Genomic DNA, 22,743 nt, shown 5'->3' with positions numbered 1-22,743 from the left:
CACTTTCCTTCCTTCAGTGGCCACTCTCTGTCTGAAGCCGTCCGGTGATTTACTCGCTCTCCGTGTTGGCTCTCTCCCCACCAGAACTTGTAGGCCGGAAGAGAGCAGGCAGCACGTGTGTCTTGTGTGTCGCTCGTGAGTTCCCCTGCCCCGTGCACGTCGCGGAGTGAAGGAGCGAGAGCAGGAAGGCTGCGCCAGAGGCCCCCCTGCACCCCGCTGACGTAAGCCCGCCAGTTGCACGCGCTGCCCGCGGCGGCTTTGGCTGTTCCTACCCCTCTGGCATCAGGAACACTGGACGTGTGGCCGTGGGTTTGGGGGCCCAGACCCGTCCCGGTCAGGGCACAGAGGGCCTGAGCCTGCCTTCGGCTTGGCGTTCCTACAGCCACGTCAGCAGGCCCCTTTTTCTGCCCTGCTGAGCCAGGGAGGGATCCGCCTGCCTTGGAAAGTACGGGGCTTCTGCACAAGTCACAGCTTCTAGATGGGTTCTGTTGTTCGGGCTCTTTTCTTGCTGAAGCGTAGTGGTTTTCCCCAGAGTTCAGATAACTCGTAAGCACATTGAGTGACTAGCACACAGCGAACACGTATCCGAGCGGACACCGTTCTGAGTCTGTCCCCGAACTCCATGGTACAGTTGGGGACACTGAGGCCCAGTGCCGTGAACGTCAAGCTGCCAACCCCCGGGGCACGAACGACCAAATGTCGGGTAGACCTGCCCAGGACGTTTGGAGAGTGCCAATGTCCAGGAGTCCTCCTTTCTTTTGTCCTGAGGGTGCGGCCTGCCCTGCCCCCGCAAGCCCCAGCCGAGCCCCTGGCCCCACCCTTCCAGCACCCCCCCCCCCCATACACACCTGTGTTTGCCCCTAAGGGAGGACGAGTCCTTACCCCGTGTGGCCGAGGATCGTAAGCCACTTCTGTGAGATGCCGTGGCCACACGCGTGGGGCAGTAGTGTTGTTGGCTGAGGAGAGGGCTCCCGGGCCCCGTCTGGCTCACCGTGTTGTCCCCACAGGAGTCCGGGGCTGGATGGCCGGAGCTCGGTGTCCGAGTCCAGGGTGTGCACTCCTGAGCCCTCGTCCTTCGTCAACTTTCTGATTCTCTGTTTAACAGGGTGGGAGCAGGAAGCAGGTGGTGGTGGAACAGGGGTCTTGTGGTTTGGTAGCGGGACAGAAGCTGTCTTTGCTCTCACCAGCCAGGAACATTGGGGACAGATAGATGTTTCCTGCCATCCTGGTTCCTGTGACATCTCTGTCTCCAGAGGTGATGGGAAGGCCCTTGGAGGACAGACAGGCCAGGGCAGAATTGAAACGCTCTGCCTGGTCTTCCTCCCTAATGCAAAAGGCAACTCTTAGGCCACAGGTCACGTGGTACCAGCCCCTAGGTCCCCTGGGAGATTGACTTTGCAGACCTGCCGTGCGCCTGCCAGCACCTTCCTCGGGGTGCCTGTGCGCCGGCCCTTCCCTCCACACCCTGTCGGTGCCCAGCTCTCGAGAAAGCCGTGTACCGCTGGCACCCGGCGGAAACCACCCTTCTGGTTTGGCACCTGTGTGATTCTTTGTTAATGTGATTTCAGACAGCAAGACACTTGCCCCTGGTTCAAAGGTCGGTATCAGTGAAAGGGGTTGTCCTGAGAAAATTCTCAGCCCCGGCCTAGACGTCCGCAGTAACTATTCTCACCAGCTCCTGGCCTTTCCAGAGCATGTTGTGTAGATGTACCCACGCAGATGTGTACTCTTACATCCCTTCCTTTTTGCTAGACAGAAAGGGTTATTCACCACTCCTGCGTGTGTGTCTAAGAGGTACGTACCCGAGAGTAAAGACGAAAAGGAAAACACCCAAAGTTCTAGCTGTGGTTAACAGGTGACTTCCTTTCTCTAATTCTGTTTTCCCCACCGATCACTACGCCTTGTCTAGGTAACCCGACCAGCCGTACACAGAGCTGGGCTGAGAAAGCCTGCCCCGGCCTCCCTGTGGCCAGATCAGCAGGTGAATGGCTGTGCGGGCAGGCGGTCCTGGCCTGGTTGCCCGGCTCCCAGTGCTGTCCAGGGGTGTGCTGTGCATTTCTGCCAGAAATAACCAAGTTCTCCCAGCCTTAGGATGCTGGGGCCACTGGCTTCGAGGCGGGCAGGGGAGGCTGCCTCAGTCCTGATGGGCGGTGGCCCCGTGGGAGGGGTGTGCGGTGTGCCAAAACTCCCCTAGGCCACGTGCAGGGGGCTCCGTGGTAGTGATCTCTCTGCAAGGTGGGTTCAGTGTCCCCCGGGGCGAGGGGCACACAGTCATGCTAGGTCTGGTTGCTAAGGGCCAGGAGTGCGGGGGGTCAGGATGTGGCCCCGCTGTCCGTGTGCAAAAGCCCACGCTGTTGGTCCCGCAGGTGGGGGCCTTGATCTAGGGGGCCATGTGCCGCGCCCGGCCCGTCCCTCCAATAAGGGGGACAAAGGAGAGTTGGTGCTGAGAGGAGTGTCCATGCCCACCAGCCAGAGCACCTCCTCCAGGCTGCCTCCTACTCTCCAGATGGGGAAACCGAGGCCCAGAGAGGGGGAGCATTTTGCCTGCAGTCACGGGACACAGGCACAGCCCCAAGCCTGGGACCTGCTTGGGCCAGCATTGGGTTGCTCCCCCGTCCTCCTGAGGGCCACTGCTGTGGGGGAGGGGCTGCTCCCGCCAAGGTGGGACCCCCCCCCCCCCCCCCGGCTGGGTGCAAGTGGAGCCGTGGCGTGGCCTGCTCTGCCCGCGTGGACACCCGCTGCCTTGCCTGGACAGCAGCAGTGTGCTGGGCGTGGGGTGGGAGCGTGGACTGGGCTCTCCTGTCCTGTGGGTCAGCGCCCTGTTGTAGGAAGGTGTGTCACGGGAGCGGCGGTGACGCGGACGGCCGAGGGCGCTGTCCTCACACAGCCCTCCGTAGATGCGGAGACTGAAGCCCAGGGTGGCCGAGCTCTCATCTGGGATCTGCCCAGCATAGCACCAGACCACAGACACCTCCTGAGTCTCGACCGAAACTTGTGTTGCGTCTTCTAGACGTTCTTTGGGATGAATCTGAGCTCGAGCAGAGAGGGCAGTGACTTCTAAAGGGATGGCCTTTCCGGGCTGCAGGAGTGGCAGTAGGTGCCCACGCCGCCCTGGGTCCGCTGCCTGACCTCTGGGGAAGGGCCGCCCCGTCTGAGCTCCGTGGGCATCGACGGTCTGCAGAGCCTTTGACTGCGCACGGGCTGGGAGGGGTCCACTCCTCGCCGCACTCCTGTCGTGGGCGGTGAGGCCATAGGGTGAACGCTCACGCACGGTGGCATAGCGCGGCGGAGGTGGCCGTGGTCCTCCTGACACGTGGTGGCCCTGTGTAGCTCGCTGTCCCTGCCACCCCTGGGCACAGGTGAGGGTCTTGGGCCTCAGTTTCCCTGTCCTGCCCACACTGTGGCCCCGCACGGGACCGATGGCGGCAGAGGCGGCTGACCTCGAGTGCCCGGAAGAAGCCGCGCTACACCGGGAGGTGGAGCCTCCCCTTCCAGCCAGTGGGCTTGGCCGCGAGGGGCAGCACGGGCCGTGGGGGCACCCCTGCGGCAGGCCACAGCCCACTTTCCCTCTGCCCTCGCTCTGAGCTTCTAGACAGAGTTTCAGGTCCACGGCACGTGCGTGTGTGTGGTGTGTCCACATCCGAGGTATATTCGTGTGTGTGCACGCGCACATGTGGATACGCACGTCTGGGGTGTGTCCTTGCCTGGGCACGTGTGTAAATCCCTGTGCACGTCTGTGTGCTCCAGACCCCGTCTGGGGCAGCAGCTCTGTGGCGTGGACAGAGCAGAGGACAGGCCTACACGTAGGGAAACCCCGTCCTGGAGCTCTAGGACAGGGCCTCACCCCCTCCATCCATTGTCCTGGGCCTGCTGCAAGATGGTCACCCCCACCCCCGCCCCAGCAGGCAGCAGATGCTCATGAGCTCACAGAGCTGGCCCCTGTCGCCACCGCCCCCCTGGCCTCTTGGGCCCATCAGCTTCTCTGCTCTAAGCTTCTAATTCAGTAACCTTGCCCCTACTGGGGCCCCTCCACACCCCACCCCAGCCAGCCCCTCACTCCTGACCCCCCTCCCCCCACCCCCCGAGAATCCTCAGACACACACATTGGCACACTTCTGGCCTTTGTTGTCTGCTCTGTCCCCTGCCCAGAAGATTCTTTCCCCAGTTGTCAGGGGTGACTCACTGTCCGAACACATACCCCCTTCCCTGGCAGGGCGTCTTCAACTCCTGCGTCCAGGCTGCCCCAGCCCCTCCCGGCTTACCGTCTGTCCCCCCCCCCCCCCCCCCCGCCCTGCAGACTCAGGTGTCCCCCACCCAGAACCTCCCGTGTGCTTGTTTCCTGAGAGACCTCCTAGACCTGGGGCGGGGGGGGGGGGGCTGTGGCGGTGCTCTGTTCCTTTTGATACGTGGGAGGCCGTTGTCCTTGACCGTGGTACGGGCCTCTTCCTGCGGAGGGTCTGTGCATTTGCTGACTTGTCCTGCCTCGGGCCTGGGTGGTTCTGCTTTCTGATTGGCTGCTTCAGTGTTTGTACCTGGGCACTTTGTAGAATTTCCTTCTCGGTTCTGACAGTTTCCCGGCAGAGCGTCTAGGTTTCCCTCTGGCCACTGAGGCAGCCATCCCTGCTATCTCCCTTCCTGCCCTGTGGCGTCTGTCAGCACCTCCACGGCACCGCACCGCGTGGGAGCCCCGTCCTTTCCGGCTGGGCTGCTGTGTCCCGCCCGGGAGGGGTCTGCGCTCACACCAGAAGTGATCCGTGTGCTGTACTCACCCTTCCGTGTGATGATTGTCTTCCTTCTCTGGCCCCGTGACGGCAGGCTGTCCCTGAGTGCCTTGCCATGTGGTCTCGTGCCCGCTGCATCTTGCCTCGTGCTCCGGAACAGAGTGGCATGAGAATCATCAACTCCTCCCACACCTGGAAAGAACACTTGGGGTCCCGGCTTTCCAGCCTCGTTTGCTGGTGGCTGGGTCGAGACCCGTGTCAGCTCCCTTTGGGATGGGGAAGCAGGTGATGATGGGTAAGGGCCCTGTGGGACCAGCTTGCCGGAAACAGGGTCAGCAGGGCACTCCACCCCCAACCCCCGGAGCAGGCTGGCATGGGACAGGAGCTCCTGAGAAGGGCTGTCTGTGAGCTGGCAGGTGTGAGACCTCAGGCCCTGTCCCCCTGCGTTCTGTTCGGGAGGGCAGTGGCTGCTTTCTGGAGGAAGGACACCAGAGTCCGGAAACTGCTCCCACCGTGGGCTTGGGCATTGGCGTGTTCTTGGGGCAGCCCGAGAGGCAGCAGCTGCACAGTGACTGGGCAGGGCGTACACGGGAGCCACCATCGTCCCGGCCTTGACCGCTGTGGTTCGCATGCCCTTCACGGAGCTCCCAGAGGCGGGGGCCGTGGTCGGCCCTTTAGGGAAACTGAGGGGGAAACTGAGGCACCAGGCTTGTGTTTATGGCCCCTGGTGGAAGAGTAGCTGCGTCGGGCACAGGCCTGACCAGGGTGCCCTGACGTAGTCACAACCAGGTTGGGATGCCTAGAGAAGGTTGATGGGGCGGCCGGGCTGGGGTCCCAAGGACACCCGAGGCACTTTCTCCCTTGGGATCCGGAATCTGAAACCCACATGGAATTGAGTGCTCCGGGGACTCTGGGCAGGTGTGGCATCTGGTTCCACGTGGAGCCTGTTCTGGTGCCCTGGTTCACCCGAGCGGCTAAAGAAAGGAAACCGACCAGCGACTTACCGGCCTTGTTCAGCCCCCCAGGACTGTGTACCAGGACCCTGCTCTGCTGCCCAGCCCAGCACGTGAGTGGTGTGTGCGCGGGGAGAAGGATCCCCCTGCAGAAAGGCCAGGGGGGCACATCCACGTCCCTCCCCACACCCTCCCGGCAGCCCAGCGTAGACTCCAGCCGAGCGAGGCGCTGCGGGGGCCCCGGCTCTGCTGTTTTCTCGGAGCAGCTGTTCGGGGCGGGCCGCTCCCTGGACTCCACGCGGCTGGCCGGAGCCGCAGACGCTCTGACCGAGCCGCAGGTGCCCGTGGGCCCTGGACGAAGGCGGGCGCTCTGGTGAGAGCGGGGTGTCAGCAGGTGGTCGGAGAGGCAGGGCAGCCATCGTGTGGGCACGTGGGTGGCCCTGCCGGAAGGCTGCCGCCTGTACCCCGTTGCCAGGGAGGAGCAGGAGGCCAGAGCCCCGCCTGAGGTGCAGCCATGCTGAAAGTCACGAGGGTCAGGAGGACGGTGACCAGGGCCGAGGTCAGGGCAGAGTGCCGTGTCTCCTCTGCACCAGATGAGGCGTTCGCTCATTTCACCTCCCTGCAGCTCCTCCAGCAGGAGCCGTGCTGTCGCCGCTGTATAGACAAGGACGCCGAGGCAAGGGGAGTCAGTCTGCAGCCGGCATGGGATTGAAACCAGGCATGGGGCACGGGTGTGTGCACCTCAGGGGGGCTGGGGTTGGAGGCCACGGGTGCCGTGCTGCCTTGGGTGGCCAGCACCTCCCCCCCCCCCCCCCCGCAAACACTCCCCAGCCTTGGGGAAGGCTGTTCATGTGGCCCTAGGGCTCCCACCCCTCAGACCTACAGCCCCCACAGGGACCCTCGGGATCTGCCATGACCCTTCAGCTCTCTGACCTTACCCATTGCAGCTGTCCCCTCTGGCCCCTTGCCCCAAAGCCACGTACTGGTTGTCAGACCCTGACAGGCCTCTGGCTAGCCCTCAGCCAGTGCTGTTCCACACGCTGCATGCCTCCCCCTCAGCACCTGGTTCCGTCTGTAGCCCCAGTGGGGATTTGTCAGGAATTCATGGTAGATCGTCTCCTGGATAAAGCCAGGGGCCCCTTGCTCCTGAGGTCATCTCTCTGCCTGTCCCAGATCCTCTAAGGGCAGGCCCCTGTCTGTCATCCATGGAATGAACCCACATTCTCCGTGAGGCTCGGCCCTGCCCACCCCCTCACCTGGGGCCCCACACACTTCTGCCTCAGGGCCTTTGCACATGCTATGCTCGGGCCCATCTCCCAGGAGCAAGTTCAGGGTGCTTCCTCTGACTCCTCCCCTGTCCCCCACCCACTGAGTGAGCCCAGTCCAGATGCCCGGTTTAAATTCAGTTCTCTTTCTCACCGTGTGGCCCCTAGGTAGCCCCCTGCCTGCTCTGGGCCTTGTTTTCCTCATCTGGAAAGTGGGGGTGATGAGCTAAAAGTTTTTCCCATATGGTCCTGAGCCCCTCCCTGTCCCCTCTCCAGAGCCCTTCTCTGAGCTGCCCCTGAGGTCTGTTCTCTTTGTCCCCCACCACAGGACAAAACAGAGGCAGGAGACACTTCAGCAACAGTGGCCCTGGCTTTGGCCTCCCTGGGCAGCCCCCACCGTGTGTGACAGCTGAGCAGGTCCCAGAGACTGAGGGGGGCTCGCAGGGCAGAGAGCCTGGGGCCGGCTCCGGCAGTCGTGGGCTGGTGCACGGCGTGCTGTCTGTGTGTGGAGGGCTGGGGAGGAACTTGGCCAGAGACTGACCTCCAGACCCGGTTGCCGGGACAGCGGTTGTGAACACAAAAATCAGTCGAATGTGGGTTAGATGGCGGCCTGGGGGGTCGGCACAGGGTCACAGTGTGGGGTTGCAGCAGGGTGTGCGTGCGGGGCCGTGGGGGAGGGTGCGTCTGTGGTGTTCAGGTGCAGACCTGGGCGGGTGGCCCGGAGCGGGGTCTGCCTGTCCGTTATCCGGGTCCCTCTTTGCTTCGGGCTCTGTGCCCGCCACCCTCCTCCACCTCCATGCCTCGATCAGAGTGCCTGTCGCCATCAGCATCTGATCCATTTGTCCCTGGCCACGGGGTGGGTCTCCTCTGCCCCAACAACCACGCAGTGTGTGATGGCTGATGGGCGCTGGACAGACACGGGAAGGATTGAGTGTTTTCACAGAGCCTGAGGTGGGGGGTCCCCACTAGAGTGCAGGGCAGGCTGCAGTGGTTCTGCAGGCAGCTGTCCTGCCCCTGCTGGCCCGACTCCCAGCTCCCGGCTCTCTGCCTCGCCGGGTGTCCCAGCGTGTAGGACACCCTGTGAGCGGCGCCTGGAAGCAGGGTGCCGAGGAGGAGTGCTGTGAGCCAGCAGGAGACTGACCCAGAGGGACCAAGGCTCACGAGGCAGGCTCTGGAAGGTTCTGGAGCAGCCGAGGTGTCTGTGAGGCCTGCAGGGGACGGTCCTCGAGGGCAGGGTTACACTCGAGTAGCCACGGCACCGGTGGGTTGAGGGGCCTCTCAGGCAGGGAGCGCTGTCCATCTGGTGTGGGTGTGCACCGAGGAGGGGACGGGTCAGGGAGGAGTGCCGTCCCAGCATCAGAGCCCGAGGTCCCCATGCCAGGGTGGAGGCCGCTGCCCGCAGGGACTTCCAGGCCATCTCCGTCGGCCTTTGAGTCTGGACGGTGTCAGCGGTGCCCCAGGCCTTGCTGCACCTGGACGCGGGGGGCCTGGGGCGGGACGGTGGGCCCGGCAGAGGGACCCTGTCACCCCCTCCTGTCTTCCAGTTCTTTGTGACTCTGCTGAAGGTGGTCTGTAATAGGAGGGTGCTGCTGTTCCGGTTCACGGGGCCTCCCGTTTCTTTGGGACCTCCCCGGTTTTAGCACTGTGAGTCCCACATCCAGGGAACCCTCTCGGTCCCAGACAGCAGGGATGGTTGGTCAACTCGGGGGGGGGGGGGCGCGGGGCGGGGGGCGGGGGCAGTAGACAAGCTGCCTCCTTGGTAGCTGAGGTGGGGGAGGAAGGTGGTCCTTCTTGGGTAGAGACCCTGCACTGAACCATGCGCTCTCTTGACCACATGGAAGGAGACACCTGTACTGTGGTCTCTGCCCTGGGGCCAGAGAGGGGGACTCATGGCTCCGAAAGCAGGCAGGGCGTGGGTTTTACTTGTGGGCGGGTGGAGAAGTTTGATTCAGAACTTAACAGGTGAAGGAGAGTGAGCCACATAGACGCCAGGGTGGAGGGAACAGCTGTGCCAAGGCCCTGGGGCGCATGTGTGCCGAAGGGCTTCCAGGTTAGGGATGACGGCCTGCCAGGTGAGCAGTGGGCGGAATTCGGCCTGAGCTTTTGGAACAAGGAAGAGCTGCTGACAGAACTGTGAGCCAGCAAGGTCTGCTGGAGGCCCTGAGTCCCAGAGGTTCTGGGAGACCAGCAGCCTCGGCCAGGCAGGGTGGGGAGGTGGGGAGGTGGGCCGGGGAGGGTGAGTCCCAGGTGGGCCAGGCCTTCCACTCCACCGAGGGGGTGCCCGTGCTTGGCAATGAAGGGTGGGTTCTCTGTGACCCTGGGGATCAGACCCAGGTGCCAGGGGAGAGGCCCCAGCGCAGCTCCGGGAGCGGAGGGGGCGCCCACCTGGCTCCGGCACCATGCCTTTGCTGCTGGGTCTGGGAGCTGGAGGGGCCCGGCCCACGTCGGAACTGGCAGCCTCAGCCCTCTGTGAGAGAGAATCTGGGTCTGTGTTTGCCGGCTATAATGACTCGTGTCTGTGCGTGGTCGGTTTACCGAAGTGCAGTCAGAGATCTTACGGGTACTGCATAGTGAGAACGGTTAGGGGAGCTAAAAACAGTGCCGTAAAATTGCTACACGAAAATCTAATCACTGGTCTCACGTCACCGAGCACCCCTACCCCCTCGTGGCCCGGGGGGGACCGGGGGCCTCGCTGCTGCTGGGGGCGCTGGGAGCATCGCCGTGGGGCCGTCGCCTCAGGCCTCGAGGGTGGGGGACCGCCGTGTTTGGCCGCATCTGCCCTTCTGTCCGTGCGGCTCACAGACGGGTCCGTGGGCGGAAGGCAGCCCGTGAACACATGACCCGGCCCTGACCCTGACCGCTGGAGGTGGTCCCCGCTCGCCCCAAACCGTCGCTGCGGCCTCGGCAGGGCGCGCGCTCCGCTCCTCCGGGTGCGTGGCGTGGGTCCCCGAGCAGCGCACCGCGTGTCCCGTGGCTCAGACGCCAGCCCACTGCTCGCCTTGGCCTCCCTCCCTGCGGATCTCTCCAGAGGGTCTCTCTGCTTGTGGACGTGCCCTGGCCCCCGGTGGGGCCGTCGTCGCTGTGACGCCTTGGCCCCGCCCAGGGCGGTCGGCACAGTCCGGGCACAGCTGCCCCAGTCGGGTGATGAGGGGGGCCCCGCGATTGGGACCAGGGGCAGCACTACCACCAGAGCAGGCTCGGGGGGCGCAGAACTCTGGCAGCGTGCACCCGGGCTTGGGCGAGCCTCCGGAACTGGCCCAGCCTCGCGCGGGGCCGGGGTCAGCATGGCGAGGGAGGGCCAGCCCCGGCCTGGCGGTGGTGCCGGGAAAGGGCCAGCCAGACGTCGCAGCAGTGCCCCGAGGCAGGGTCTGTTGAGCCCTGTGGCTGGGAGCCCCCAGGACGCACAGCTCAGAGATGCCTGGGGCCACTCTCAGGGCGGTGGCTGGGTGGGGAGCGGCCGCCTCTGGATCCCGGTGCGGCACCGGGCCTCTTGCCTGCTGGAGCCGGGAGGGAGCCTGTGGTGTCGCCGGGGCCTGCCGCCTGCCGGCTCGCCCTCTGCGGGGCCCCGGCTAGGCGCCGTCCCGGCTCCCGTGCTCTTCCGGACACCGGAGCTCCTGCCCGAGGGCCTCACCTGCCCCCACTGGCCCGTGGCCTCCAGCCCAGGAAAGCGAGGGTGTCGGGCTGTGGGCGGGATGGAGCTGGACCAAGTCCAGGTGGGGGGGAGGCCCCGTCACTGGTACTTCAAGGGTTCTGACAGTTCAGTTTCCCGGTTTGTCGTTCAGAAGACACAAGCAGCGTCATAGCGGGTTTACAGAAGGTGTGAGGCGTTGAATGGCTTGTGGCCGACCGATGCGTGAGAGATGTGGTGACTGGGTGTGTCTGGAGAGGTGGCCTGGAGTTGCCCCGAGGCCATTCCGGAACCCACAGAGGGGCGGAGGCAGGGCCTAGACGGAGGCCTTCGTGGAGCCCACGGCCCGCTCTGCGGTTGACGGTTCACCACACGTGCTCTGCAGCGCGTCTGCCCTTCCGTCCATCTATCCTGTTGTGTCTGTTTTTGTTTTAATTTTTTTTCAACGTTTTTTATTTATTTTTGGGACAGAGAGAGACAGAGCATGAACGGGGGAGGGGCAGAGAGAGAGGGAGACACAGAATCGGAAACAGGCTCCAGGCTCCGAGCCATCAGCCCAGAGCCCGACGCGGGGCTCGAACTCACGGACCGCGAGATCGTGACCTGGCTGAAGTCGGACGCTCAACCGACTGCGCCACCCAGGCGCTCCCTGTTGTGTCTGTTTTGATTACAAGTGCTCCTTAGAAAGACGGATCCCAGCCCAGCCCAGTGTCCCCGAGGGGCAGGCCGTTCCCACGGGTTCCGTGGTCCGTAGTGAGACGTTAACGCGTGCCGGGCTCTGCTCGTGCCGATGGCGTGCCCCGTGGCCGGCCTGTTCTCTGCCCAGGGCTCCAACGGGGGGGGGGGGGCGGCTTCAGAGGCTGGCCCCCGGGCCAGAAACCGTGTCTGTGGGCTTACCTGGTGGGAAGGTCCTAGAAGCCGTTCCTGCTCCTTCCGTCAGAACAAGCGGCTGCGGGGACTCACCTCACCGTGACTCAGGAGCGCGCCGTGTGGCCGTGTGGAGTCACGCAGTGGCAGGATGCCCACTTCTGGCAGGAGGAGGCGGCCCCCGGGACTGGGGCGGGGGGTGGGGGGGGCCGGCTGCTCTCTGCGGCGGTACGGAGGTGTGGGTGGCACATGGCGGGCGCGTGGTGTGCGCACACCCGGGCGTGGAGAGCTTGGGGTGGGGCCCCGGAGCCCATCCAGTGGGGCTACGGCACAGGGCGGGCCTGGCAGAGACCCCCGCCCCCCCCGTCCTGCTCGGGGACTCCCCCGGGCTGTGCGAGTGTGCGCCTGTGTGAGCATTGCGCGTGTGCGTGCGTGGTGGCATGCCTCTGACTCCCGCCCTCCTCGTCGTGTCCACACACACTTGGGGTTGTGTCCGCACCTGCCCTGTCGTGGTCAGCATCCCCCAGGGGCCCGGACGTTCGGTGAGGGTGTCTCTGGACGAGGCTAGCATGTACATCCGGGAACCCTGCCCCGTGTGTGTGCGTCCCATCTGATCGACCGAGGGCCTGAACCGAACAGAAAGGCCCGGCTTTTCCTGCTGCCTCGAGCCGGGACAGGGGTTTTCTCCGGCCCCGGGGAGGGAATCCACACCAGACCTCGGGGCATCCGGGCCCCCACAGTTGTGTAGCCGGCTCCCCCTAGCGAGGCTCCCCACGTACACGTGCCCTGCCGCTCTGTTTCTCCGGAAAGCCCTGGCCGATACGCCCCTGCAGCATTGCGGGCTCTGACCCAGCCTGCTGGGCCCACCCTCTGTCCCGCGATGGGAGGCTGGGGCCGGGCAGGGTGTCCGAGGCAGGGGCGGTGAGGTTCTGAGGCTCTGGCACCTGCAGTTGACTGGCAGCGTCCGGTGGGGGCCTCGCTGCTCTCTAGGGCCTGTGTGGGAGGGAACGGCCTGTTAGCAGCAACGGCGACCCGGGGCAGGAGGCTGAAAGCTACGAGTTGGAGCGAGACTATCTGGAAGGAGGCACGGCACTCGTGTGTTGTGGGGGCACCAGGAGCCCGTGACTGTTCAGAGCCTTGCACGTGGAGAGCGGGCTGCGGTCTTTACCGAGACCTTCCCGTCCCTGGAGGGACTGCCTCGGTTTTCTTCCCCAGGGACGCCTGTGGCTGTGTGAGCCAGGGAGGCAGGCACGAGAGAGGGAGCATGGAGCTCCTTGCCACCTCAGGGCCTTTGCACTGGCTGCTCCTCTCTGGGCGGCTCCCACGGGTCCTCCCTAAGCAGCTCTCAAGTGGGCCCCTCCCTTCAGCTCCCCTGCTTGGGTTGCCCTCCTGTCCCTTTGGGCCAACTCCCTTCTGAGCTGGTCACTGGTGCCTGGACTGGCATAGTCAGTGCTGAGCACCGGCTTTGTGTATGCAGATGTGGGGGGGGGCACGGAGTCCAGAGTCCGCCTGATACCCACGGGTAGGGGGGGAGCGCGGAGGTCTCGGTGTGAGCAGGGCCGCCATGTTGGGGTGTGGGGGAGTGGCCCCTGTGTGCTGAGATAAGCAGGGGCGCCAAGAGCTTCAGAGGGGCACGAGGACTTGTGACCAGGACTCCAGGACAGGCTATAGACACGCCAGCGACCCGCGGTGTCCCTGGGGTCTGAGATTCCAGAGGGCGGGCCTGGGAAAGGGTCTGTCCCGTCTGGGAAGTGAGGGTCCACCCGCTGCTGTGGCACAAGCCCGCGGAGCTCTGGGCAGAGCCCTATAGGCTGGGCGAAGGTGGGCATCAGACTTAGGGCAGAGCTTCAGCGAGGGACAGTCCCTGACCGAGAGGTGTCCCAGGACGGGTGCCAGCTTGGTCTCCCTCTCCCTTCCCGTTGCCCCTTGGCCCTAGGGAGCGGGGAAGGGCGCAGGAGGGTGCACGCTCGGCCTTTAGCGTCAGTTCAGAGGTGAGAGGCTTTGAGGGGCTGTCCTCCCTCCGTGTGACTGTGATTTCGGGCCCCTCAGGAGAGTCCTGGGGGCGTGGGGCGTCCCACCCTACGTGAGGGGGAGTCTGCCGCCCCCACATGTGCGTGGTTGCTCTCGGCCCAGGCTGTGGAGTCACATGGGGCGGGACAGTCATGGGAGCTTCCGTGCCCGGACAGACGGTTCTAGTCCGCCCAGCCTGGTGGGGCCGCTGGCGCTGGGTCGGAGGACCTCGCCGGACGAGGAACAGCGTGTCCCTGTCTCCATCGCCAGGCCAGGGCACCGCCAACAGACTGGGAATTTGGTTCTTGCTGCCACCTACCCGGGTGGGCTGAGGCCTCTGAGGCCTGGCGGTGGCCGGGTGCCCACCCGAGAGCAGAGGCCTCAGGAAGCATTTCCTGTGGGGACGTGAGGGTGTCACCTGGGACGTGGGGGAGCCTCTCCGCCACGGGCATCACTTTCATCCGGGCTCTCTTCCCCTCCCCCTGGGGTGAATGCTTTCACAACCCTCCGGCTCCCTTTTTGCGGTTCCCTCCCTCTTCTTCGGCAGCCCAGTGGGGACGGTGCCTCCCACCCCACCCCACGGACCCAAGCAGGAGGGTGGTGGGTGACACTCTACCTGCCCACCACCAAGCAATGCCAGGCCCTCCTGGGCTCTGGGCTCACTGGCCGGACTGCAGGTGTGCTGGGTGCGGGACCACCTCTGCAGAGCAGGAGCAGTGCACGGTGGTGCGGGGACCCCGCGGGGCATGAGAGCCGGCTGCTGTTGTTGGCATCTGCACGGCACATGCTCAGTAAATACCCGCTGCGTGCCGGGCCCTGCCTTGGGCACCAGGTGCAGCTAAGAACGAGATGGGCACAAGTCCCCGTTCTAGGGAGGGGCCTGGGGTCCCCGGAGGTCTGTACACCCGGCCGAGTCTGGGACTGATTTCCTGAGACGGGCCTCCGTGATGTCAGGGTGCCAGGCTGCGTGCAGCTGGGTGGGCAGGTAGATCCCCGGGTTGCCCCAGGGGCCGGTCGTCACGTGCTGTGGGCACGGCCTGCAGTTCCGGAACCCAGGGCACCCTGGGCGGGGGCTGCGCCTCACCAGGGCCGGTGCAGCCATCGGTCCCGGCACCCACCCAGTTCTGGTCCAAGGATCAGGGCCCCCCCGTGACCAGGTGGTGCCCCTTGGGAAGCCTGCTCCCTTATGCAGCTTTGTTGCGGCTCCCCCTGCCCCCCACCTGTCCTGACAGGCCCACCCAAGTTCCCCCCCGCCCTCCCCCCCCCCCCCCCCCCCCCGCCCCGTCCGCCCCTCCTCCCGAGCTGTGATCCCAGCAGGGGAGCCTGGCGCCTTCAGGCAGGTGCGGTCACACACCCGGGGCCCGCCCTCAGCACAGCATGGCCCGACACGGTGTCACTGGAGGGATGACACCGCCAATTAACCGGCCTTGTCCTTCTTCACTCGCAGAAGGACATGGCCCTGAAGCCACACGAGCGGAAGGAGAAGTGGGAGCGTCGCCTTGCCAAGAAGCCCCGTGAGTCAGAAAACTGCCCGTCTGCAGAACCGAGCGAGAACGGGCGGCCCCTGGAGATGGGCAGCCCTGAGCAGGACCTGGAGCCTGCCTGCGACCGGGGGAAGAAGAAGGTCCCCCTGCAGCCCACCAAGCAGGTGAGCCCCGGGCCCCGCCCCCACTCAGAACCGTGGTCTCTGTGCCCTCGGGGCCACACCAGCACCTGGACACCACCGTCGGCATCCGGGCCCGCCTGGCAACGTGCTCCATCGTTGTTGGGCAGGGGGTGCGGGGCACACGTGGGCTGGGGCCCCAGGCAGCTGCTCACCGTGAGCCCGGGGCCCGAGCGGACGGAAGACCCGCCCCCGGTGGGTCCCAGCCGGAGAGGCCGGGCTGGGAGCGCAGGCACTGGGGGTGGGGGAGCGTGCACTCGGGGCAGGAGGGCGCACCCGCTGCTAGGCCGGCCCCGTTTCCCCATCGCGTCTGTCAGGCTCCGCCGACCACGGGGTGTCCGGCGTGTCTGTAATGCGCGGGGGGCCAGGTTCAGTGCTGGGTGCTCTCCGCCTGCCGGACGTCTGTGGAGCGCAGCGTACCTGTGGGGGGAGGGGGGGCCACGTGACTTCGCGGTCAGGGGTCCAGGTGCGGGGAGCAGCCCCTCCGCAGCCCCTCCCGCCCAGGGGCCTCCCCCCATGGCGGGAGGGGCCGTCCTCGCTGTCCCCAGAGCCCAGCCGGGATGGGACGGGGAGCCTGGGACCAGGGGCTGTGTCCCGGCTGCCGGCTCGGTCCTGCAGCTGCTCTCCTCCTCGGGGACTCGCTGGTTTGCGCCTTCTTTTCAGAGAGGGGTTCTTCTCGCTGTTCCACGCTCCCCTTCAGCTCCCTTGGGGATTGGGCTGCTGGTGAGGGGCAGCATGTCTCCGGGCCCCGGGCTGGTCGGGGGGTGTGCAGGCACGCCTGCCCGGGTGGACACGTGCTCTTTCTTCCAGCAGGTGTGCTCCCCAGAAGGGGGGCCGCTCCCAGCCAGCCACTGGGACCAGAACGGCCCGGCCCAGCTCCAGCAGCAGCTCCAGCCCAGCCAGCCCCAGGGGTCACCCCCAGCCCCGTGTCAGCGCTGCCAGCCCCGTCGGGCTCTCCCGGACCCCGGGCAGCCCTGCCGGCCCCAGCCGCCACTCCCGGGTCAGCGCAGCTGGCCCCAGCGGTCACTTCTGGGCCCAAGACAGCCCTGCCGGCCCCGGCGGTCACTTCTGGGCCCAGGTCAGCCCTGCCGGCCCCAGCGGCTGCTTCCAGCCCCAGATGAGCACTGCCGGCCCCAGCGGTCACTCCTGGCTCAGCCCTGCCGGCCGCGCTGGGGGCTCCTAAGCCCCAGGCAACGCTGTCGGCCCCTGCGGTCCCTGCTGGCCCCGTGCCACCTCTGCCGGCCCCTGCGGTCCCTGCTGGCCCCGTGCCACCTCTGCCGGCCGCTGCGGTCCCTCCTGGCCCTCTGGCACCGCTGCCGGCCCCTGCGGTCATGGGTGGCTCCCTGTCTCCGCGGCCAGCCCAGCCGGGCGTCCTCAGGACAGCGGGGCCGGCCCCCACAGTCACTCCTCCTGCTGCGTCCACGCCGCCGGCCCGCCGCCTCACTTGCGGGCCAGTGCTGCTGCCCCCGGCGGGTGCTCCTAGCCCCCTGCCAGCCCCGGAGGTCCCTCCTGGGCCAGCCCAGCCACCCCCAGGGGTCACTGCTGGGCCTCAGTCAGCCCCAGCAGTTAGTTGAGGCCCCAGAGCACCCTGGCCCCCCGAAACCTTCGCTGCTGGGCCCCGGACAGCCGTGCCAACAAAAGCGGCCACTCATGGGCCCAGAACAGCCTCGTCCGCCCAAGCGGCCACTCCTGGGCCCAGAACAGCCCTGCCGACGAAAGCGGCCCCTCCTGGGCCCAAAGCAGCCGTGCCAGCCCCTGCAGTCACTTCTGGGCCCCGGCCAGCCCTGCAAACCCCAGCCTTTACTCCCCATCCCTGAGCCCCCGTCACTCCTGGGCCGGCCTGCTCCGCCCCGCCGGCCCCTCCTGGGGCCCCTGAGCCAGCCGCGGCGCTCCCTGCTGGACCTGGTGCGGGCCCATCAGCCCCAGCTCTCACTCCTGGCAGCGGGCCGGCCCTGCAGGCCCCTGAGGTCACGACGGACTCGGTCCTCCACCCCTGCGGTGGCCCGCCAGGCCCCATCTGTGAGCCCTGGAGCCTGATGCCCGGTTTCTGTACCACCCTGGGTGTGGCTGTGCTGGGCACCTATGTTGCCAAGACTGGCCAGAGGCCTTCGCCAGACAGGCCGGGCCGTTCGTGGTTGCAAACTGAGGTTTCAGCAGAGGCAGCCCCCTGCAGAGCCGCCACTGGGCTGAGGCCCACCTGCACCAGGAGGAGGGGAGAGGACCCCCAGCATCTTCCCCCCCGCCCCCCCCCCGCCACACCCGCCCCCATCGTGCCCGCTACCCTGTGATGTACACGCCCCTAAGAGAGCGAACACGGCTGCCCCCCGAGGGCTCAGGCTTCTCGCAGGGGGTCTCGGTGCCTCTGTGCCTCCGAAGTGCCCACGTGTCCTTGTGTGTCGGAGTCTTTGTGCACACCCGCCCCAGGTGTGTGCTGCCCCTCAAGTGTTTGTGTGCAGCGTGTGCGTGCATGTACGTGGTGTGTGTGCATACGTGCCGTGGGGCTTGCCAGCTGCAGGCCTGGCGCTCCTTGGGCCCCAACCCAGCTGGCCAGCGCGCATCCCCCACCCCTAGGCCGGAAGCGGGCTCCGCTGGGGCCCGGCCACAGGTCCCACTCGCCTCCCCTCTAGCCCAGGGTGGGGATGTGTGTCCACCTCCCGGGTTCTGTGAATGCAGGGAGGGGACGGACGCAAGGGCGCTCAGGCTGTCTGTGGCCACTTAGGAACTGGTGGTGACAAGGAGGGCCCCCCCACGCCCCGCCTCCACTGAAGGAGGCCAAGCACTGAAGCAGAGGCAGAGTGTCCCATCCCCCCCAGCTCTGGAGCAGGAGGGCCCCAGGCTGTTCTCGGAGCGCCTCCTCCCGGCCTCCCGCTCGGCCTGTGCAGCCGTCAGCTGCCAGCCCCCCCGGGGTCTTCCCTCTTGGGACAGACCTCACGCTACAGGGCTTTGCCTGCCCTCCGCCCACCCCACACCCCACACCTGTGCTCAGGGGTCGCCCGTTCCTCACCCCAGACCCCTGGCTCGGGGCAGTCCCACACTGGTGCTCCCGGAGTCCTGGGCGTGAGGCGAGGGCTCGGCTCTGACTCTCCGGGATTTGAGGGTCTCTGGGAGAGGGGACCGCAGCCCTCTCTGGAGAGCATCAGCCCCCCGAGGGTGGCCCGGCTGTGCTCCCACCAGCCTCCTCTGTGCCCAGTCTCACGGGGCTGCGACGGCCACTCGCGTGCTGATCCTGTTTGCGAAGGCCTCGGAGGTGCCCCGCCCCACCCCTCTTGCCCTTTGGGGTCCTGGCTGGCTGGGTGTGGCGTCCGCCCAGAGCAGGGCCCTCAGGCATCTGGTCCTCACCCGGGTCTCCCTCCCAGAAACGCGGGGCTTATTTTTCTGATTAAAGAAAATAAAAAGTGCCGTGCCATTATTTTTATAACAGCATCAGTGAGTGTGTGTCATACGTGAACTGACTTATTCCCACAAGTGGTTTTCTGCACATCTGGACTTGCCTCCCTTTACTGCACACCTGCTGAGCACCAGGAGAGCAGCCCGGGGAGGGGCTGCCCGGGGAGGGGCTGCCCGGGATGGGGTGCAGGGCCTGGACACGGCTCGCCATGCTGTGTGATGTGTGTTTGGGGGGGGGCGGGGGGCACCGCGCTCGCCTTAATTGCTGTCCAGGCCTCCGTGGCCGGCCCGGCCCTCACGCCATTTCGTGTTCCTCAGAGTCCCTGCTCTAGAAGGGGTCTTTATCTGGGGGCTGCAGAAGAGGCCTTGGAGGCTTGTCGTGGACTGTACCGCCCCTCCCTCGCCCCGCCCCGGAGCCCTGCTGACCTGAGGGCCGCAGTGCTGGAATCTTCCCTGTTGGTTCTGTGCAGGCTCGTGGGTGGGGTCAGGCAGGTGTGAACCGTGCCGCCGCCACCTTCTAGGCCTTTCCGCTCTGGGAGTGTTGGCCCTGGCACTTGAGTGCCTATGTGGGGGAAACGGTGCTGGTCCACAGGAGAGGGTAGGCGACCACAGCCCCCCTAGGCTGGGCCCACTTCTTCCCCTCTGGAGCGACGCCGCCACGGGTGACCCACGGCGCCCTCGGACCCATGCTCTTCTTTGCCTGAGGACGTGCTGAGGAAGCAGCTCTTGTCCCATGAGAACCCAGAGGGGCCCCTGCAAGGCCCTAGGGCACCCCACCCCACACCGTGGCCGCGGCCGGCTTTGGGTTCAAAGTGACGGGTCCCCGAGGGGAGTGCATTCTGGGGAGACGACCACGTGCTGGGGGGGAGGGGGCTGCACCACGTGGGCTGTGTCCTGGGGCGGGGGGCTGTTGGCACCCTCGTCGCCCTGAGGAAATGAGGGTCCTGTGTGGCCACACCTTGGATGTGTCTGGCAGCTGGTAATCTGGGTCTTTCTGTGGGTTTGGAGATCGTGAACCGGCAGCTCATTCTAATGTTACGAATCACTCGTTGGCCAAAGGACACACCTGCATGGGCCCCTGCGTGGCCTGGGGTAGAGAGAGGCTTGGGCTCCAGCGGAATGTGGCCCCAGGGCCAGAAGTGTGGCCCGCCCTGTTGTGGGGAGCGTGGGGCAGCTCTGCCTGGCGTTTGGGGGGTGGGACGAGTCCTCGGGTGCCGTGGGTTCCAGGGGACCCCTCGGATGGGGACCGGAGCTGGGCGCCGTGCTTTGCGGGGGCCTTCCTCCAAGCCCCACAGCCCGCCTCTTGCAAGCCCGCGCCTCCCCGTCAGCCTCCGCGGATGGGGCGCTGGGGAGGAGACCATACCCCATCCCTGCTGTGCCCCGGGGAGCAAGGGCAGCGGTGGCGGGGCTGGGGTGGTGGTTCGCAGGGAGGGGAGGGCCCTCCTGAGCACGGGGACCCCCCGGTGGGCCTCATCCAGCGCTTGCCCGGGTCGCCCCGGTCCAGGGCCCCCTGGAAGAGCTCGTCCGCCCCGCGCGCACATCTGTGCGTGTGTGTGTGTCCGTCCGTGTCCCCGTCTGAGTGTGGCGGTGCTCTCCGAGCGGGCTCCCAGCTCAGGTGGCTGCCCGAGCCCTCCCGACACGTCCTGCCCCGTCACGCAGACGCCCGGGGAGGAGGAGCCCTGGGCCGGCCCGCCGCTCGATGAGTGAGGATTGCACCCGCACCTCCGTTACCAGGTGCTGCTCCGGGCCCTGAAGAGGCGTCCGTCCGTCCGTCCGTCCGACGCAGACCCGCCCTGCCCCCTGGAGCTCAGATCTAGCCGGGCGGCCTGTGGCTCATTCACTCACTGCGTTAGAAGGGGCCGGCGTGCATCCAGGCCGCCCCTGCCCTGGCCTGAGGCTGTGGGGACCACCACCCATCCGGGCAGCGTGCCGAACCCAGGGAGCTTGAGGAAGGTGGCGTCCGTGTCCCGCCGCCCACTTGGCCGGGGGGATTCGGCAAGAAGCCTGCCCCAGGCCTGGGTTGGGGCCCCCACACTTGAGGGGCCCCCGGCCTTGTTCAAAGGCAAGTCTGGTCCTGCGGGTGGAGCCTACCGGCAGCGTTGCGTGATGGGGCCCTGGCCGGACCACGCAGCCGGGAGCACTCTGGTGGCCACGTCAAAATTCGAGAAGGAACAAAACCCATCTAAATGACGTACTTTAACGTGGTGTGTTCTCAGTGGTATCTTTTCGACGTGCAGTCAACGAAACTATCAGCGGGCTGTTTCTCTCTCTCTGTAGCAAGTCTCGGGAAGGGGGTGTGGGTCTTGCCGGTATAGACCTCCGCGGGTCAGACGGGTGCGTCCACACGCTCCGTAACCGTGTGGCTTCCGGCCTGGGGGGAGTGGAGGGCGGCCTGGCCTGGGAGGGTCCCCAGGGACCTGTCTCCCTGAGTCTCTCTCCTCACCCTCGTGACTCTTGCTGGATTGCTCACGCTCAGCCAGCCCATGGTTTGAATCCCCGGCACTGGGCCGCAAGGCTGAGCGCGGCAGCCCAGAGCCTCCCCGCGAGCTCTGAACCTCCCCCCGTCCCAGGGGTGAGCTGGCGTCTGCGCGAGAGCCGTCTTGTGCCGCTCACCCCCACCCAAGGCCGGTCCTTGCTTCTACCTTCCGAATGTCTGTCCGTGAGATTTCATGAGAAAATAATTCAAAGCGAACGGCCGTCAGGATGCATCATCAGCTGGGGAGCGTGCACTAAGCGGTGTCGGAGCGACCCAGTGCTTGTGCTGGAGGACGAGATGGGCCCGAGACCGGTGGCCACGAGGAGCTGGAGAGGGTGGGTGCGAGAAGGGGAGTGGCGCAGGGAACAACAGAGAGAATGACCAGGCCGGAAGCGCCACCGAAGTGACCCCGATCTGGACTGATGAGGAATGAAGAACCCCAGACTCATCCAGGATCGGGCCTGAGACAGGAGACCCCGACACGCCAGGGACGCACGGGGACCGCTCATCCTAGGGAGTCGTCAGCAGGGGGGAGGTGCGCGCTTCCCGAAACGTACGGCTTCCCCAGCGGACCCACGGCGAAGCCGACGAGCTGAATGGTCTCGTGTCCGTAACACGGGTGTCACCGCGCCCCGCCCGCCACCACGGCCCCTGGGCACCTGACAGAAGCTGGCCTCCCCGCCGTCCAGGCCCAACACCCCTGACCCGCTGACGTAGCTGGCCACACCTGGGAGGTAGCGGGCGTTGCTGTCCCTGCGTCTCAGACGAATGTGCTGAGGCCAGACCCCAGAAGCAGCAGCTGACGCGCCCAGGACGAACAGGACAGCAGGCAGCCGGGGTTGGAGCCCAGGCAACTCCGTCCCTGGAGTCTGTGTCCTTGACCTTGACCCTCCTCTGCAAGACCGCGGCGGTGGCAACTGCTGGGTTCCCGGGCTCCCGTCGCCCTGCCGTCTGCAGCCCATCTGAGCATGTCCTTCCCCTGCCGAGAGTGTTCTGGAAGGTTCCCTCTACTCCTGGTGACCTGAGTCACCCGCCTCCCCCGACTCGCCTAGTTTCTGACTGACTGCCGTCCACGTTCAGCTGCTGCACTGTCCACCCTGCGAGCCCTCCCTGCCGCTCCAGGCCCCTCCAGGCCCCTCGTGCCCTGTGCACCTGTCCTCAGCTCACAGCCAGGCCCCGTGACCCCGAGCCTGGCAGAGGCAGGCGCTCAGGGAGGCGGGTTCTGGATGCCCCACATGGGCCGTCTGTGCTGTTCCCCATGTCCGTGTCACGTCAGTACTGCATGCCAGGGGACTGGCGTCCTGGCAGGGGCCTCCTTGGCACTCTGGGCAGCTGACTCCGCCCCTCGGTGCCTGGGTCTCCTCGCCCGTGTGGTGGGGTAAGGACACTGCTTCCTCAGGGTGGTCGGGAGCGGAGCCTTAATTCAGTGAAGTCTCAGAACAGCGCCGGGTCCCGAGCCGATGGGAACGGCTGATTCCTACTCGGGGAAGTGGTTGTTCCCACCCGACTCATTCTCACAGCTGGCTTGCGGCTCAGGGGCGCTCGCGGTCCCCAGGCTGGGCTGTGCCGCCGTCCGCACGTCAGCGCACAGGTGCGGCCCCTCGGCGGGGGCTCAGCGCTCCCCCCCCCCCCGTCACCCTTCTCAACCCCCAGCCCCGCCTGCCCCTGCCTCTGGGCCCGTTTCCTCCTCTGTAAGGTGAGGTGCCAGCAACCCTACGCGCCTCACGTGCACGCGAGACGGCAAGCAAGTCCGTACGCCTGCCGCGTGCTGGG

At 66.3% G+C, this 22,743-nt stretch overlaps 1 protein-coding gene across 15 annotated transcripts in view; it reads left to right on the top strand.

Moving 5' to 3' along the window:
* The window catches only part of FBRSL1 (fibrosin like 1), a 78,938-nt gene that overhangs the window by 1,769 nt on the left and 54,426 nt on the right, over positions 1–22,743 (top strand). For 14 of the 15 annotated variants that reach the window (XM_047101031.1, XM_047101030.1, XM_047101036.1 and 11 more), the window contains exon 2: positions 14,892–15,092. In XM_047101031.1, the coding sequence (XP_046956987.1) occupies positions 14,892–15,092 (201 nt within the window). Of the gene's footprint in view, positions 1–14,891; positions 15,093–15,920; positions 18,531–22,743 lie in introns of those variants that run through there. The other variant, XM_047101038.1, reaches the window with a different exon arrangement.

This window comes from Lynx rufus, unplaced genomic scaffold, assembly GCF_022079265.1.
Source record: "Lynx rufus isolate CCGP_SWC_20201006 ecotype Redwood Valley unplaced genomic scaffold, mLynRuf1.p SCAF_55, whole genome shotgun sequence".
NCBI classification, from domain to species: Eukaryota; Metazoa; Chordata; class Mammalia; order Carnivora; family Felidae; genus Lynx; species Lynx rufus.
This window is presented reverse-complemented; position numbering and strand designations above follow the sequence as displayed.